The following is a 16,586-nucleotide window of genomic DNA, read 5'->3' as shown; positions in this document are numbered from 1 at the left end:
TATATTTAATATAAACTCGAGGCTATGATAAACGAGGAATAAAGGAGATGTATAAAATCGCTTGGCCTGTAAGCGTTCTATGGTATTTACAATGGACACACCGACTTGAATTTTGGCAATGGATCGTTTAGTAGCCTCGTGCCCATTCCTGCCTTTTTCGTCCCAAACAAGAGCATACCGCATTCGGTTTTATTCCAAATAGAAATTGTGCCTTGGGTCTAGTCAACGCCGATCCCAAGATAGCGACAAACAACAAACAACTTGGCACCTCAACGTCAACACTCAAAATTTATTTATTTAAAATTTTTGGTACAGCCTTCACACCACCAACTTCAACAGCTTCAATCCCATTATCAGAATTTACCTCAAATGATAGTGGTAAACCTTTAATGGCATAAACTGTCCTCGCGGAGTTGTCTATACATATCCACTCGGGATAATCTACCGATGAAAGCGCTCGAAAGCCTTCAAGAACAATAGACTGCGGAAATATCAAATAGAAAGTGAGGTCCAGCAGGACAATAGCTTAGCGACGGGCCAATGACTGACAGGGGAGAAACAGAAAACTACTATGAAGATGATCGACAATCAACCTGGTGCCTAGCGCGCTTACTAATTTTGTTTTACATGTTCAGTCCATACAGCGGCGTGTGCAAGAAAATCATGTGTACGATATTTTTGGCAAGAAGCTCGTTTGCATGTTTGACTTGAGCAGTTATCTCGATAAGTACGCAGACAGCGTACCGGTGGGACAGTAGCCACGCCACATGTCACCTCACTCACAGCCTAGTCCATATGAAAGGTACACAAGTGAGGGAACAGTAAGGGCGCACTACTATATACAAGCTGCAATGACGACTTAGCGGTTTTACTCCATCTGTGATAGTGCCGAGCCTATAGATGAACTCAAAAAAAATCAATGTTAGTTATTAGATTGGCATGAACTTGGCTGCGGTGATAAACTAGTCATGAAGGTGCATACTCTTCGCAGGCAATGCCGGACCGGACATACGTACGCTATTCCAAGAACACTTCAATCAAAAGAACACGTTGTGGCTCAATTGAATGCAGGGTCAAGCCTAAGCCCGTTAACTGCAGACTTTACGTATGCCAAGAATCACATATGCAATGGATCCTAGAGTGGCCACTGGTACCCAATCTCCCAAGCTCCGAAACACCTGGGTTATATTGGTTCAGCTGTGCATACACGTGACATGGCGTGATTCCCAATGTCCATCAGAATAATCCGCGGTTTGACTTCTCGCGGGGGTAGCGTCTGGATTGATGATGACACCATGATCGGGCTCATCTGCTTTGTTCGCATCGAGGTCAATAGGTTGCTGAGTGCCTCTGGGAATCCATAACCGCGCAGCTGGAGGAACGTGACCTTCTGCCGAAAGTACCCGTTCGCAACTAGTACACCGATCAACAAAAAGTCCTTGATAAGATACCAAAAGATGCTAGATAAACAATCAGCACATGAGCAATAATAAGGGTTCAATGTCTTACAACGAGCGTCTGAAGAGGTACTTGTGGGTGAGACTGAACCATTTTCGCGATATGCTGGGATAGTACTTGGAACGCGAGATAATCGGATTGCATATGAGGCAGCTTCTATTCAAAAGTGGCAAGTACATTGTAGCCACAATCAGAAGACAGGTTTTAAAAAAGTTAACCTATGCGTACCATCTCTCTGGGGCCAAAGACGGTTACACTCTCTATAAGAAGTGGATCTTCCAAGCAGGTGAACACAAGGGAGACGTAAGCGGTGAGTACATCTTCGATTGTGAATCGCAAGATTGCGGGACTAGTCAACTTTAGTCGCGGCGTGCTGTGATTCATTGATCGGTCAAGTTGTGGCGAACGTGTCCTGGACCATAGGCATAGTTTACATTTCGGCTGAAACGCTTCACTGGTCCCTGGGCTAGGATGTAACTTTATGTCACCCCGATTGAATTCTCGAATATATTCTACTAGTCCCTCAGCACGCAAGCAGGGAAGCTCATCATCAATATGTGGGAATAATGATGAAGTTCGCGGTGGCGGCGGTATGTAAGGCTGAGGTGAGCCAACTGGCGAAAGTGCTCGCCTAAAGATCCGGAAAGATGGAAAAAATAAATATATGACGTACGGTCGTGACAGAGGAATTTATTGCTTACTTCCGTTTGCGACTTTCTCTCTGGAACAAGCCAAGGTCGCTTTTATCTGCATCTTCGCTCTCGCGGGCAACCTTTAACGCTTCTTGGATTTTTTCAGAGCGCAGGGTGTCGGCTATACTTTTTAGAGTGCGGAAGTCCTGTGTTGGGGTAGTGTGGAATGGAGCTGCAAAGTCGTGGTCGGCTGGGTCAAATGAAGAAGCAAACTCTGGTTCATGAGATAGTGAAGATCCAGATGGATGCCTCAGTAGGAACGAAGGTATATGTCGGACAGACTGAAGACGAATGTGGAAGTCTGTAAGGGTTTGGATACGATCATGGGTGCTAGGTCCAACTTGAAGGTTCAAGGCAGTTTGAGTCACTTTTGTTGGAATGGGAGTTGTATCCACCCCCAACTCCAACTCCGAGTCTCCTGACATAGCTGTATAGAGAGCAGAGCTAACTTGTGCTGCCAGTGGTGTTGCTCATAATAGGAATTTCAACGAGTGGTTTGTGGCTGTGCCAGCATGTCGTACATGCTGTATTGTTTATCAGATTCCATCTATCAACTTGTTAATGACTATCGTGCTGCTGGACTGTGGACAGATATCGCGGTGGACACCTCAAATCCTTCATATATCGCTCTGGTTCAACCGTCATACCGCATGCATCAGAATCATCCCGGTATTTAGTTTCATTCAAGATGCTACCCCGATGCTTGCCAGACCACACCAACCTGCCTTTGATCGGCCTACGAGGAAGCAAGCGAAGTACGAATCCTGACGTCGCGCGAAAAACCGATGACAGTTCTCAAGGCTGTCCAGCAACGTTCTAATAGCATTCGCTTCTGACTCGGAACCCTCGAACTCCACTTTTAGCTTCTCATCAATGTCGTCATAGAGCCCGTCCATCTGGACTATCTGCACAAGAACGTCAGATGAAATGACAATCACCGACAGCGTTTACGCCAACACTCACCTCAGCGTCTGCCCATTCAATCAGCCCTAATTTGTCCAAGATCTCCTTCTCGTGATTTCTTTGATAATCTCCTTCCCCTAGCCATACACCGATATCTGCAAATTCATCACTTTCGCTGCTTTGTCCTGCAACAAAGCTTCCGTAGTAGTGAGATTCTGCGGTCTGCTGCGCTGCTCGAACGAGTTTTTCGAGGTAGAAAGTGACGTCTTGTGGGACAACGTCCGTGTAACTGGGAGCAATCGATGATGATTGTGACAAGAAAATAGGGGAATTGTGGTGGAAGGGCTCTAATTGCGCTCTGCTGCGAAGAAAAAGAATCTGTAGTGTCCTCACGGTAGCTGGTTGCGATTGTATGTTAAGTTGTTCAGCGATGGCGTCCGCATCTCTTTCAAGAATGTGTGAATCAAGCTTGACGGTGGTCATACAGGCCATAACTTGAGCGTCGGTGACTAAGTTAAATGTGGAGTCAAGAGAGTCGAAGTCATCATTATATAGTCTACACATAATTGCCAGTGATTCTTTTATACAACTCTGGCAGTTTTGCTACATGGGAACAAGGTGTGCCCTAGCTCGCCAGGAGTACTTAGGACGAATGCACCTTGTTACTCTATGCAAGGGAACTTTCGCAGGATTTTATTTGACGCAGGGAAGTGTTTCCAAGCTATCAATCCATTCAACACAATACAACAGTTGAGAGTGGGGTTGTCGAGGCTCCAAGTGAGAATACGAGAGATGTAGATACAGATGCGAGAGAGGGCAAGTATGTGTGACCACCAATTTAGGTTTCCAGGTTGCATTCTCGCAGTCAAGACAACTGAGAATTTGTTCCCAGATTAGTGCTGCCGTGGTCCGGTCCGGTCCGGTTCAGAGGGTCTTAGACGAGAACCAAGAACCGGACCATCGGTTCGGTTCTGCAAAATGTCCGAACCCAGAACCGGACCATAGAGAACGGTTCTCTATGGTCCGGTTCGGTTTTTTTGGGGTTCGAACCCGAACCGAACCAAAAAACAAAAACTGTAAGAGCACGCAAAAAAACATTGACATAGTACTAAGTAGTCTACATGTTGAGTAACTAATCTAATAGCATGGCTGCTCCCCCAATTACCATGCACGAGTGTTATCGGGGGAGCAATTGCAATAACGAGGGGTTGACACAACCAGAAATAGGAAAGCGGCATTGAAGGATGGCGATCATGAACATGGGTCGGAGATAGGTGGCGAGCGTGGGTACCATATACAAACAATAAATTTATTAGACACCGAAACAATAAAACACCATGACGCACCTTTGCAGCTGAGAGGTCTCCCCATCTAGAGTCGAGTCTACATGCGCTGCTGTGTGCTCTCCTTTTCTCTCTCTTTCCCCAGAGCACCCTGTTCCACCCACATCACGTTTGCGTTTACACTGGATGTATCCTAATCTTGAGTTAATAGTCTCGTTTTGATGTACTATTCTGGCTGCATGGCCTCGAACTGTCATGAAATGAAATTGTGGTTAATAACAGAGTTCAATATAATCACTTGATACATCGCGTCATAACCTCAAGACTTACTCAGATGTTCATTGAAACATCCTCATTGCCTCACAATAATCCACCCACTGCGCTGCATCTGCCAAAGACAGCGACTTCAGTTCCTTCATCGTTGGACTGACGCGTTCGGCTACGGCAGTGGCGAATAAAGTCATGCCACCTGCTTCAGAGCCCATCTCTCCGGACGTCCTGATCGCGATGTCTGATCGAGCCATGGAACACATGAAGTTGAGAAGCTTGATGGCAGGCTGTAATTGAAGAATATATTGGAAACATTCTGGCCAGCCATTGAAATACACGTACGATGCATTCCATGGTTTCTTGGTGCAAGTCCTTGGTGCTCAATTCAAGCTTTTTGAGCCACTCTGAGAATGGCACAAGAGGTAGTGGGTAACTTGTTACTTTACGCTCAACCAGGGCGTCTGCAATGGGCTGCATCAACGTCTTCCATACAGTCGGTCACGGATGCACCAGATTCACCGCGATGGGAGGTTCTTCTTCTGTGAAAGCTACATCAAGAATAGCATTTGATACTGGCATGGGGAGGGATCCAAGACACAAACTAAAATACATGTGTCACGAATAGATACCTTCGATAGTGATGGACTTACTCCTTTAGCTTCCGGAAGTGCGCCTAGACTAATGCTTGATTTGACGATGATTGGTAACCAGTTTGTCGTAGACCAAGCTCCTCGTGGGGGTGAAAAGAGACTGAAGGTGCTTGTTTGGAAGCATGCACTGAGTATGATGCGCGCCTTGACAGATTCTGCCAATAGTTGGTTGAAAATTGAGTCAGCAGCACATTGTGACAGCAAGTCATGTGAGAGTTTGATTGATTAGTACTTACCTTTAAAAAGGCTCAAGGTAGCCTGGTTAACCAATAGTGCAAATCCCGAAGACAACAGTTTGATGTGGAGACTGAAGTTGTCACAGTTGAAGTTGAAGTTGATAACGGTTCAGAATGGTTTGGCCTTGCCGAACCAGAACGGGACCGTTTGGGAAGACCTAGAACCAAGAACCGTTTTCCGGTCCGGTTCTGGCTGATGTGAGAACTGTGGACCAAACCGCGGAGAACCGGACCAAAGGTCCGGTTTGAACCATGGTTCTGGACCAAACCGCAGCAGCACTATCCCAGATACGGTGGGGTGGATAACATGTTGCGAGATCATATCTTTTTTGTACTGTAAGTTTCAGGAGGAAGGAGAAAGGAAGGACATCAGAGCAGGGTGTCCCATCAGGCCTAGGGAGGTCCAGGCGCAGTAGCAGGTGTCCTGGCGCGGTGGCAGGAGTCATGGCTCGGAGTCGGTAGTCCTCGCGCGTGTCGTAGCGGTCCTCTCGATAGATAGAGCCGTAACCTCCCGCTATAGAGGTCTGACCTCGGGTTCCCTTGCAGTCCATTCCCGTTACAACATATTCAACGTAATTGAAGTAGAGTGCCATGGTATGCATCAATTCTGCTGGGTTCATAAGCCTCGAGTTATGTAAACCATGCGCCGAGGCTAAGAAAAAGACGAAAAAAGACAGAGACCAATTGTGATGTCCTGAAGAAATTAGTCTCGTTCTTGGTCTGCAGTAAACTGCTCTCTGAATCTCCAGACAGGGTCCTAAATCAGTCATCCTGTGAGTGGTCGTGATAAATATAGTACTTGATCAAAAAGGCAGTCTTACAGAGAAATGATAGACCTCAGTCAACTGTCGTTACTTCACTTTTCTGCATGATAGCTTAACATTCATACTAGGAATAACAGAGCAAATTAGCATCGCTCACATTGATATTGAGGTTACAGTGTTAGTGATGGTCCTTCCGTTGACCTGCGATTTGAAAAAAGTAGGTTGCTAGGATGCTGTACGGGCCCCAGATGAGAAGCCATAGGTAAGTTGGCAATTGAGCAGGGAAAATATGGGAAGCCATTCACCTTCCTTTCTGATTGTACAGACCCTGAATATTTCAACATTTGAAGCAGTCAGAAGCGGGAGTCCTTAACTCCGCACTATTATGATAGAGCAGAAATTCTTATAGGGATTTTTCATGCTGCCATCGGAAGTGAGTAAAAGCATCACCTCCCTACCGAAGTCATGGCTGCGAGATGGTCAGATAAAAAGATGGGGAAGCACAATAGAGCCAAGACACTCACATCTGAAAGTTCAAGTTTCTGATGAGTGTTTCTGACACTGCTTGAGATGGAGTAGCTTCAAGTCCTGCAGTCGCAGTCTTTCATGTCTTGGATGGTGGCATGGATCGTAGCACCTGTTTCCTTGGCTTACATTGTCAGCTCACACCCGGCTCTGGGCCTTTCCTCAGCACATTTGTGCCTTTGTAGCACATACCTGCCGCTGAAGACATATTAGATGCAATACGCCTCAACTTGTTCCCTCCACTGTTATTTAGCTAGCTTTGTCTTGGTGGGTCTCTCCTGCACCTCCGCTAGGAAATGAAGTCTCAATCTTCATTGCAATTGAAGCTTGAAGTTCCGCGCACTGCCAGCCCGAAGGGCATCTTACCTGCTTCCTTGACTTGTTACAGATTCTTCATGCCTTTAAATGCTAGCTGTACCTTCGTGCATCGGGGGTTTGTAACTGGTGCTTCTTTGTGCCTGGCACCTGGCACCCTCTGTCAGGCCTCCGAGTCCTGAACTCGGTAACTCCAATTCCCCAGCCCTCCAAGTCTACCGAATGCACATGAGTGCCCTCCCATGCCCCTCTGTGCCCTCGCCCACATTTATGTTCCATGTCGGTCATTGCCCACATCCGCCTGGAGTAATGCATGTGACAACATCATGGTACAGATCAAGTTGCCAGTTGGCAACTTGCACTAGTGTTGCCGCCGGTGTGAGTTGGAATCGAGTTAACATCGACTCGACTCGGAAATTTACGCAACTCATGGCAACTGCCCCATGTGGTGTAAACATCGAGTTGCACTGCGAGTTGGTGATTGACATATCGAGAAGACTTTCCCATAAGCTTTCCTGGTATCTTATCAATGTTACTGTAAGTCTCTATAATCTTGCCGACTGTAGCTCGAGTATTTCATGCAATCTTGAGCACTTCTCCAGTGCTTTATACCTCGTCGTTATACCTTGTCAATATGTCTGCCCTACTTACTTTGTTGGTCCATAAAAAATCAAAAAAATTCTACTTTTTTACACATGAGTTCTTTACTACAGTAGACTTGCTCATAATGTATATGGTAATAATGCATATTTTTCATATTGTATTGGGTTTGGGTGGCTCCCATTGTGGTATGCGGGGAAATGGCCAGAAAATTGTATAATGTATAATGTATAGTGTTTGATGGTTCAATATACAGTATGACACCTGGTTTACTAAGGCCCGGGGTGGTCGGAGATCCTGCAAGTAGCATGAAAAATTTTCATTAATGAATATCTAGTACTAACTCAATGGTGTGTAGCACCAAAAAACGTCAGCCACGTCCTAAGCCTGGCCCATACAAGCCTCGGAAGCCAATGACATCTCATGGGAAAGATGCCACTGCATCTAAAACCTCCTAAAACCATACACTGTCAAAATCTTACACTAAAGGACTGGATTGCCATCTTTCGATACATTGATGCTCATCCAGACTTACCACAAGAGCGCGTGGTTCAGTACTTCAAGACGAAGCCACAGGATGCACTTGAATTTACACAGGCAACTCTATCTCAAAAACTAAAGGATCATCAACAATTTGAGCAACGAGTCAATTCTCACCCAAATGCTCTTTTGAGCAAGTGGCCCTGAGTTGTTACTCGCCCTGATGTTGAAGACACGTTCTGGAATATGAAGTAGACTAGATACCGACGACTCGTTGAATACATGCGATGATGCTGTGACCGTGGGAACTATTCCATCCTGTATATTTTTCATAGTGTATAGAGAAAGGTGGCTCCCATCGCTATACGTTATGAGCAAGTGTACTGTACCATGTACATGCCCATAAGGTCCAGTTTGGACAATGACTCCGGGTTCGAAATTTCTGATTCAAACTGCACGTGATGATTGCACGTGATAGGTCCAGATGGCATGTAAGTATATAGATAGATAATCAGCATATATATGCGTGTCATATCCATCACTGCCATGGATATTGAAGCCCAAATGCAACACGATCAACGACACAAAATCGTGGTCATTATCATCACCATTGTGGTCGCCCAGGTCACACATCTATACCATCTTTTATTCTTATCCCGCACTGAAAGAATTCCTTACCACACATCCATACTTACCGGGCAAGCATGGGTATATGAACTGATCAGTGGTCATCCAGACAGGATCAGACACAATTTCAGCGTCGACCTTCAAATTTTCGATGAGCTGTTAGCAGCTCTTAACCGACACGGCTTTGTCCAGTCCTGGAATGGGGTAAGCGTGTCAGAGCAACTCAGCATTTTTCTCTACACGTGTGTTACTGGACTTTCGTCTCGCCACGTCGGAGAAAGGTTCCAGCACTCTCCCGATACGATTACAAGGTAAGTGCCTAACTTTTGATATAACTATTGTTCAAGTTGTGCTGATTTCTGCAGATATTTTAAACGCCTACTCATGTTCTTTTCATCGGCTCCCTTCTACACCTTGAACGTCCGCTTCCCGGACCAAAACACCCCACTTTCTGCGGCAATTCACGCTGACCCTCGATTCCGATTCTTCAACCACTGTATCGATGCTGTTGACGGCACCCACATCCGCGTTTTTGCGCCGCTTGAAGACCATGTTGTCCTGCGCAACAGGAAAGGCTTTTTATCGCAGAACTGCTTGTTTATCTGCGACCTCGACTTCTTTTTCATTTACTCACTCACAGGGTGGGACGGCTCAGTTGCCGATGCTTCCCTTTGGAACGACGCATGCTCTCATGATTTGCGTGTGCCCGAAGACAAGTATCTTCTAGCCGATGCTGGCTTTGGTACGTGCGACACACTTCTCGTGCCTTATCGAGGTGTCCGCTACCACCTGAAGGAATGGCGTCAAGCTAATCTCGCGTGAGTTCCTTTTTTCTTTTGTCAGTCTGTCTATTAATTTTTTTCTAGGCCTAAAGACCCGAAAGAGTTGTTCAACTTGCGACACGCTGCACTTTGCAACATCATCGAGCGGATATTCGGCATCATGAAATGACAATGGCGCATCTTAATATGCGTGCCTGAATACTCCATGGACATCCAGTCCCGGATCCCAGTGGCGCTTTGCGCCATTCACAACTTCATGCGAAGAAACAACGGTGATATATTTGATCTTGCCCTCGAGTACGGGCACGATCTAGCAGAGGATGATGGTGTTGGATCTGGCACACATTCAGAGGGACCGGCGGATGCTGCTGAGCGCAGACGCGCAGATGCTCGTAGGGACGGAATCGCGCAAGCAATGTGGACTGACTATCTCACAGAACATGCACGAAGGGGACTCCCATTGCCATAGTTGTAGGTAATACATGAATTTTGTACTATGAAATGATCTGTACGCCGCTACGATACAATCATATATTCTTGTGAGTCAATTGATCGCCGTGGTGCACCACCGCAAAGGACTCGCTTCTCTTCCAACCACTCAAGCCTCGTCACCTCATCCAACGAGTAGAAAATGATCGCCTGGTTCTCGTGTTCAGCTAGAAAGTTGGCAATGCCCAAGCGCTCTTTGCTCGTGAGGTCTGTATATTTATTGAGGAGGGAAATGGCGCTTCCAACATGCGTGGAAGGCTGAGGCTGTGGCTGCACTGGCAGCAGCGCCGGCGCTAATACAAGAGTCTTCTGCATCTCACGTACTACTTCTACAAGGCTTTTCATCATTTCAGTGCCCTCCTGCTGTGCCAATAGCGTGGCAGATGGTGGCCAGCCTCGTTTCTGAGAGCCTGCAGCTGACGCAGGCGAAAGCGCGCTGCATTTTCGCTTTCCCCGGCTTATACTTGTCCATGCCGAGCCACCGGCAGAGGTAGACCCTTCCATGGAAGGAGCGAGAAAGGTAGATGGAGGGTCCACTGAGGATGGTGGCGGGTACACTGAGGATGGTGGCGGGTACACTGAGGATGATGGCGGGTACACTGAGGATGGTGGCGGGTCCACTGAGGATGGTGGCGGGCCCACTGAGGATGGTGGCGGCCCTGGAAGTGTGTTGTCTGTGGCTGTGGGGATGGGGATGGAGGATGGTGTGGTGGCATTGGTGGTGGTGGTAGGTCTGAAGACGTGAGAGCCTTTCGACTTGCTTGGCATCAACTGCTGCATGATATCGAAGTGGTCAAAGCCCTTCATCATGAAGGGCCTCGCGTGAGGATGCGACTGAAAACAATATCAGTAGAGGGGTATGCATGCAGTCTATTTGCGATGACGTACCTTTATAAAGCGTGCCCATATGTTGTCCTTTTTGTCCGTGATACCCGCTCCATGATCATCACTCCAAGTAAAACCAGAAGTACACTTAATTTCAACAACACTTTGGTATGCTTTCTTTAACTATAAAAATATATGTCATTGATTTGCTGGCGGCTGAAAGTTCACTGGAAACATACCGATGTCCACTTATTTTTGCAAACTGTGCCAACCTTTTCTGCGCCCCTTTGATGCGGGTGTTTTATCTTGAGGTGCGCATATGCTTGATTGAAGGTGGGCGCCTTGAAGCCCCCATCGCCTGATGCAGGAAGGGCCTGCAGAAGGAACTCAAGAAAGGTGGTTTCTTCTGCCTTCGTCCACACCACAGGAGCCTTCCTGGTCGTTCCGCAAGATGCAGCAGCTGATGTCACATCTATAGTACCCCGGGAACGTAAGGAATGCGAAGAGCCGCCGCTTGATTTATCAGACATTGTGATGATACTAGAGTATCTTTTGTTTTATTAGATAATAGATGCTTATTAACGCAGTCAGGTCATCACGTGCGGTTTGAGCCAGAAATTTTGAACCCGGAGTCGTTGTCCAAACTGGACCTAAGTAAGTCTCGCACTCATTGTTTTCACACATGGCGCTAATCGTGATTAGGATGCGGAACAAGTATATCCACTCTCATACAAAGTCGCCCTCGACATCTTACCCATACAGGCTTCCTCCGTGCCTGTGCGAGCGAGCCTTCTCATCAAGCGTTCATGATATTAATATTGTAGCCATGATGAGTCATGACTGTAGAAATATATAATTCTGTTTCTGCCAAATATAGCTATTTATGTGCCAATAAATTTGACTTGCTAAACCAGAAAGAGATAGATCTGAGCCCGTTGATTGGTGGACTTCAATTCCCGAACGACATCCGAACTCGCTAGTTGCACTGGTGTGTAACTCGATACAACTCGAATCGTTTACTTGTTCGAGTTCGCTAGCACCGCATCGCACCGCGTCGACTTGCGGCAACACTAACTTGCACCTGCAACATTTTCGTCGTGAAATCTGTGTTCAATGAACTTCTGTCACAAAATAGTGTGATGGTCACACAAATTAACTCAATTCATAACCGAGACAGCTAAGGTTGTGTCTATCGTGTACAGCATCGCAAACCCGGCCCAGGGCAGCGCGCCCATATAGGTGCAGTGTGCGGCAACAAGCTCTCACCAAGCACTGTCTAAACACACTCGTCCACATCCAATCTTAACTGCATCTCTACAATGCCCTACGTCAAAAACTTGTCTTTTCAGACGTGAGCGTCATTGCGCTATCATCCTGTATTACTTTTCACCCGACCGTTTCGCAGGAAAGATCTCGGCAAGAAATCGACGCTCCTGTTGACTTTTGATAGCAGCGTCAAAGGCCTTTACCAGACATGCTTTCCTACCGTATGTTGGTAAGCACCTGCACTTTGACCTGCGTTGACTTTGAACCTTGCAACATTTCAGGCTCACCACCTTCGGACAGACAGGTGGGTGTTGTCCTCCCTGCCCAATTGTCCAATCACCTGTGATTCCTCCTAGGCTCGTACAGGATATGTGTAACCTATTCGAGCCAGTAAGTCTTTATCGATAAATATGTATATGCACTGTACTCACTCAACGTATAGACTTGCTTTTTCTAGACCACAACTCAAAAATGGGAACATCATTGACGCTGAAACCTGCGTGGAGCTCAACGTGAGATATTCTTATCCGCTCTGCGAATGCTGAGCCAAATGTCATCATGTAGGATGGCGAAAAAACTACACTGACTCGAGATAGTAGTGTCTTCCAGTTCTCTGTAAGTCTGATGCTTGCTTATCTCTGTTCCGACTGCTCACAAATAACTCGTAGAATCCCGTGAAGGGAGTCCCTGGATACCTAGAAGCTCTGAACGATTCTGGATCCATTCAAGACATCGCACTCGGTTTGTGACCACCATATTTCTTTTTTTGGCCTCAGCATAATGTCTAGCTGCAGGCTTCAAGAGCCCGAGAGATTCGATGCCTACACCGGTTCTATACTTCAAGGAAGTCGAGTGTGTCATATTTCGTTTGTTTATCACCAGAGAACTCAGTGAAAGCACAGAGACGCCAGTAAAATCGTGGCTGAGTTCACTCCAATCCTGCGCGCCTACGTCACTGCAGATTATCAACATACCACGATCTTGCAAGAAGCCATCGAAATCCCTGCGATTTGGGAGCAAAATATTGCTTCGCTTTCTGAGTCTACGACATGGAATCTTACACGGGACACAGCCACCGGACGTTACAATCTCACTCAGGCGGATGAAGGCACGTTAAATTCGAGCATCAAGCCCACTGTTGTTGGAGGTCTGTGTCTCAGGTTTCTCCCTGTTCGTACTAACTATCCTTATTTGAATTCCCAATAGCATGATTCGAATTCTTTTGCTATCATTTTATTACGTCCCTCATTAAATTACTGAATGTCGGCTTCTGAGAGCCTGTTGCACGGGTATGAATTCAATATATTTACATGTACTAGTATTTCATCATGTTTGAATTCGCGTGGTGTAAGTACATCCGTACGTATCTCGAGCTCAGAGCTGTTGATATAATCTATCTTTGCGTCCCTGTTCCACCGGGCCACGCCGCCACGGTCCACGGTCCATGATGCATGATGCACGCACATGGATGAGCGCTAATTACATAACTATTTCAGCTCCTTTGCTCGTGCATCGAGCTGCGCGGCAACAATCTCTCAGTCTTTCGTAACCAGACCCGATAGAAGGAAGTGTCGTTACTGCTATAAATGCAATCACTCACGAAGTCGATAATTGGTGTGGACCTCGGACCTGGTTCATATGTATACCCCCGGATCATATCATCCGTTGTCGGCGCTCCAAGTTTGTACGCTCTAGACCAATATCACCCCGAAACACATACAAGGCACAATCGTTCGTGGTGTCTAGGCAGCATTAAATCCAGTCTCAATCAATGCTAAGAGCTCGCTAGAGAACGTTTCTCACCTGGAGCACGAAAAAGGCGGCCTGTCTGTGTTGTTTCCTATGATGCCATCTTTTGCGCGGGCGTGCACGGTGATGTGGTTATTTTCATGCGGTGACTACGTGGCAGCTAAATTCAAAAAAGTCGTGGCATTGAAGAAGCGTGAACTTTTCGGCGAGAGACGATCTTGCTCCCATCATTGTCTATGGAGCCTATTCAAGTCCCTCGTCATCAGTCACTCTGTCAGGCTTATTAAATAGGCCCGCAATTGCGCTAAACAAACCCTACTCATTAGAGTCTGTGTATGTCTTGCGACTAGGACAGGTTGCCATAGCATCCCTGTTCAGTTCTCTCCATTTCATCGTCGATGACCGGAGGATTATTCATCGGACAGGACAAAAAAATGCCATCTCCCATTGCTTTGAATCCACCTACCCCTTCTCCGTCCATCTTCAAGGAGACAAAATCAATTGACAAGTTGCCATTAATGTCGAGGGCAATGTCGTACCTTTCTGCTGTTCAACAAGCGGACACCCGCGCTCGGAGTCACAGCAATTCATCTACATCATCATCATCATCTCCTACACGATCCACCCCTTCCTCTGTCACAACTTCATCCGAGTCCGACGACACCATGCTCAACGATGAAGATGATACGAACAACTGTCTCGTGAACCCGCTCACACCCCCCACCTCCGAAGTCTTCGCTACCGTTCACACAGAATTTGGTCACTGCACAAATGAGACCTATCGTTGCGTCTCCAAGCATGACTACACGAAACCTTTCCAGGAGCACCCAATCGAGGAGCCTCCGTACTACATCCTCCTCACCACCTACATAAGCTACCTCATGGTCATATGTTTTGGTCATGCGCGCGACTTCTTTGGAAAGCGTTTTTTCAAATCTTATTTCACCCACCTTATGCCCCATAATGTAAGTGCCATCTTAATTCCCACATTTATGTAATTCATTCAATACCATGTGCAGGGATATGCACCGTTAAATTCGGATTTTGATTCCTTCTACACCCGCCGGCTCCAGCGTCGCGTGGACGATTGTTGTTCCCAACCTATTGCGGGTGTCCCTGGTCGCACTGTTCTAATCCTCGACCGTTATTCCACTGATTTTAACCTTCATCAAATCTACACCGGTACCAAGACACGCGCCTTGAACATCTCATCATATAACTACCTTGGCTTCTCCCAGGCCCGAGGAGGCTGCTCAGACGCAGTCGGAGAAAGTGTCCATCGTTATGGCATCTCCACCTGCGGCACGCGTCTTGAGAGTGGGAGCAGCGAGCTCCATCTGCATGCTGAAGCCCTCGTTGCACGTTTTCTAGGGACGGAAGACGCGTTGGTCAGTTCTGTAGGTTTTGCCACCAACTCCACCTTCATCCCTGCATTGGTGGGAAAGAAGTCCTTGATCATTTCCGACGAACTGAACCACACTAGTATTCGCATCGGTGCGCGCCAGAGTGGCGCACAGATCCGGATGTTCAAGCACAATGATATGTCAAGCCTTGAGTCCGTTCTGCGTGAGGCGATAAGCCAGGGCCAGCCCAAGACGCATCGTCCTTGGAAGAAGATCTTGGTTATTGTGGAGGGGTTGTACTCCATGGAGGGTACACTCGTGAACCTGCTTAGGGTTGTTGAGCTGAAGCGGAAGTACAAGGTCCGTATTGCAGTTGCTATTTGGGGTTATGACGTTGACGTTTTATTTTAGTTCTACCTCTTCATCGACGAGGCACATTCAGTCGGTGCAGTCGGTCCCCACGGACGTGGTGTGACGGACTACTTTAACATCCATCCTGGCTCGATTGATGTCTTGATGGGCACATTCACCAAGTCCTTTGGTGCTGCAGGCGGATACATCGCAGGGCCGAAAACCCTCATCGATAATCTCCGGCTGCGCGGCCACTCATGTCCGTACGCAGAAGCAATAGCGCCCCCGGTGCTTGCCCAAATTATCGCGTCGATCGCCAGCATCATGGGCGTTGCTCCAGCACCACAGCCGTCCAAATCTCAAAATTCTCTCAACCTTACTAGCTCAGCTATTACTCTGAAGGACAGTGCAAATGAGCTCCAACGAATGGCGCCTGCAAGCATGCTACCGGCATGGATAAACCTTCACCCATCTCTCGCAGACGGATCCGAAGCTCGGATGCGTATCCGCCGTCTTGCGTTCAACTGCCGCTATCTGCACGCGGGCCTCAAGAAGCTCGGTTTTATCATTCCTGGTCATCCATTCAGCCCAATTGTCCCTCTGCTCATCTTTAACCCGGGCAAATGTATGATGTTCGCACGTCTGATGCGCTCACGGAGAATACCGATTGTTGTCGTTGTCGTAGGGTACCCTGCCACACCGTTGGAGAAGGGTCGTGCACGGTTCTGTGCTAGTGCATCACATACGAAGGAGGACATTGATATGGTGCTACGTGCGTGCGATGAGGTGGGTGAAATTCTAGACCTGAAACATGGTTTGGGCGAGCGGTGGGGGATTGAGGAGGTTTGCGAGCGCGCAGTGGAACTTGTTCACTCTGCAGTGTGAACACTGGGATATTTTTGTATATTATGCGATTGGGATATAGCCTATTGCGTTGAGTCTATTACTATTGGCTTGCGGCGTCTGCTTGGGTATGAC

At 47.2% G+C, this 16,586-nt stretch overlaps 6 protein-coding genes across 6 annotated transcripts; 3 read left to right on the top strand and 3 right to left on the bottom strand.

Annotated features, from left to right (window-relative positions):
• Nucleotides 1-1,166: 1,166 nt before the first annotated feature.
• F5891DRAFT_40609 (uncharacterized protein) lies at nucleotides 1,167-2,644 on the bottom strand. The gene is made up of 4 exons (XM_041371715.1): nucleotides 2,160-2,644; nucleotides 1,687-2,089; nucleotides 1,510-1,614; nucleotides 1,167-1,460 (listed from the first exon to the last, which is right to left on the bottom strand). The coding sequence occupies exons 1-4, from the start codon at nucleotides 2,573-2,575 to the stop codon at nucleotides 1,194-1,196; spliced, it is 1,191 nt and encodes a 396-aa protein (XP_041229894.1). The 5' UTR covers nucleotides 2,576-2,644; the 3' UTR covers nucleotides 1,167-1,193.
• Nucleotides 2,645-2,712: 68 nt separating this feature from the next.
• F5891DRAFT_1014086 (uncharacterized protein) lies at nucleotides 2,713-3,558 on the bottom strand. The gene is made up of 2 exons (XM_041360821.1): nucleotides 3,114-3,558; nucleotides 2,713-3,055 (listed from the first exon to the last, which is right to left on the bottom strand). Exons 1-2 carry the CDS (start codon nucleotides 3,543-3,545, stop codon nucleotides 2,834-2,836), a joined length of 654 nt encoding a protein of 217 aa, XP_041229893.1. The 5' UTR covers nucleotides 3,546-3,558; the 3' UTR covers nucleotides 2,713-2,833.
• Nucleotides 3,559-4,674: 1,116 nt separating this feature from the next.
• On the bottom strand, nucleotides 4,675-5,185 carry F5891DRAFT_1207184 (uncharacterized protein; the record flags this gene model as incomplete). Its single annotated transcript, XM_041369054.1, has 3 exons — nucleotides 4,675-4,893; nucleotides 4,949-5,089; nucleotides 5,117-5,185. The coding sequence occupies 3 exons, from the start codon at nucleotides 5,183-5,185 to the stop codon at nucleotides 4,675-4,677; spliced, it is 429 nt and encodes a 142-aa protein (XP_041229892.1).
• A 2,943-nt stretch (nucleotides 5,186-8,128) lies between these two features.
• F5891DRAFT_945823 (uncharacterized protein) lies at nucleotides 8,129-8,383 on the top strand (the record flags this gene model as incomplete). Its single annotated transcript, XM_041374639.1, has 1 exon — nucleotides 8,129-8,383. One exon carries the CDS (start codon nucleotides 8,129-8,131, stop codon nucleotides 8,381-8,383), a length of 255 nt encoding a protein of 84 aa, XP_041229891.1.
• Nucleotides 8,384-12,218: 3,835 nt separating this feature from the next.
• F5891DRAFT_1207179 (uncharacterized protein) lies at nucleotides 12,219-13,653 on the top strand (the record flags this gene model as incomplete). Its single annotated transcript, XM_041369053.1, has 10 exons — nucleotides 12,219-12,250; nucleotides 12,305-12,394; nucleotides 12,447-12,469; nucleotides 12,522-12,555; nucleotides 12,623-12,677; nucleotides 12,730-12,780; nucleotides 12,834-12,906; nucleotides 12,960-13,017; nucleotides 13,068-13,312; nucleotides 13,372-13,653. 10 exons carry the CDS (start codon nucleotides 12,219-12,221, stop codon nucleotides 13,374-13,376), a joined length of 666 nt encoding a protein of 221 aa, XP_041229890.1. The 3' UTR covers nucleotides 13,377-13,653.
• A 695-nt stretch (nucleotides 13,654-14,348) lies between these two features.
• On the top strand, nucleotides 14,349-16,493 carry F5891DRAFT_1126687 (pyridoxal phosphate-dependent transferase; the record flags this gene model as incomplete). The annotated part of the gene is made up of 3 exons (XM_041364116.1): nucleotides 14,349-14,879; nucleotides 14,934-15,617; nucleotides 15,669-16,493. 3 exons carry the CDS (start codon nucleotides 14,349-14,351, stop codon nucleotides 16,491-16,493), a joined length of 2,040 nt encoding a protein of 679 aa, XP_041229889.1.
• Between the last annotated feature and the right edge of the window lie 93 nt (nucleotides 16,494-16,586).

Source organism: Suillus fuscotomentosus (assembly GCF_016647785.1).
Source record: "Suillus fuscotomentosus strain FC203 chromosome Unknown F5891scaffold_10, whole genome shotgun sequence".
In the NCBI taxonomy this organism is placed as follows: Eukaryota; Fungi; Basidiomycota; class Agaricomycetes; order Boletales; family Suillaceae; genus Suillus; species Suillus fuscotomentosus.
This window is presented reverse-complemented; position numbering and strand designations above follow the sequence as displayed.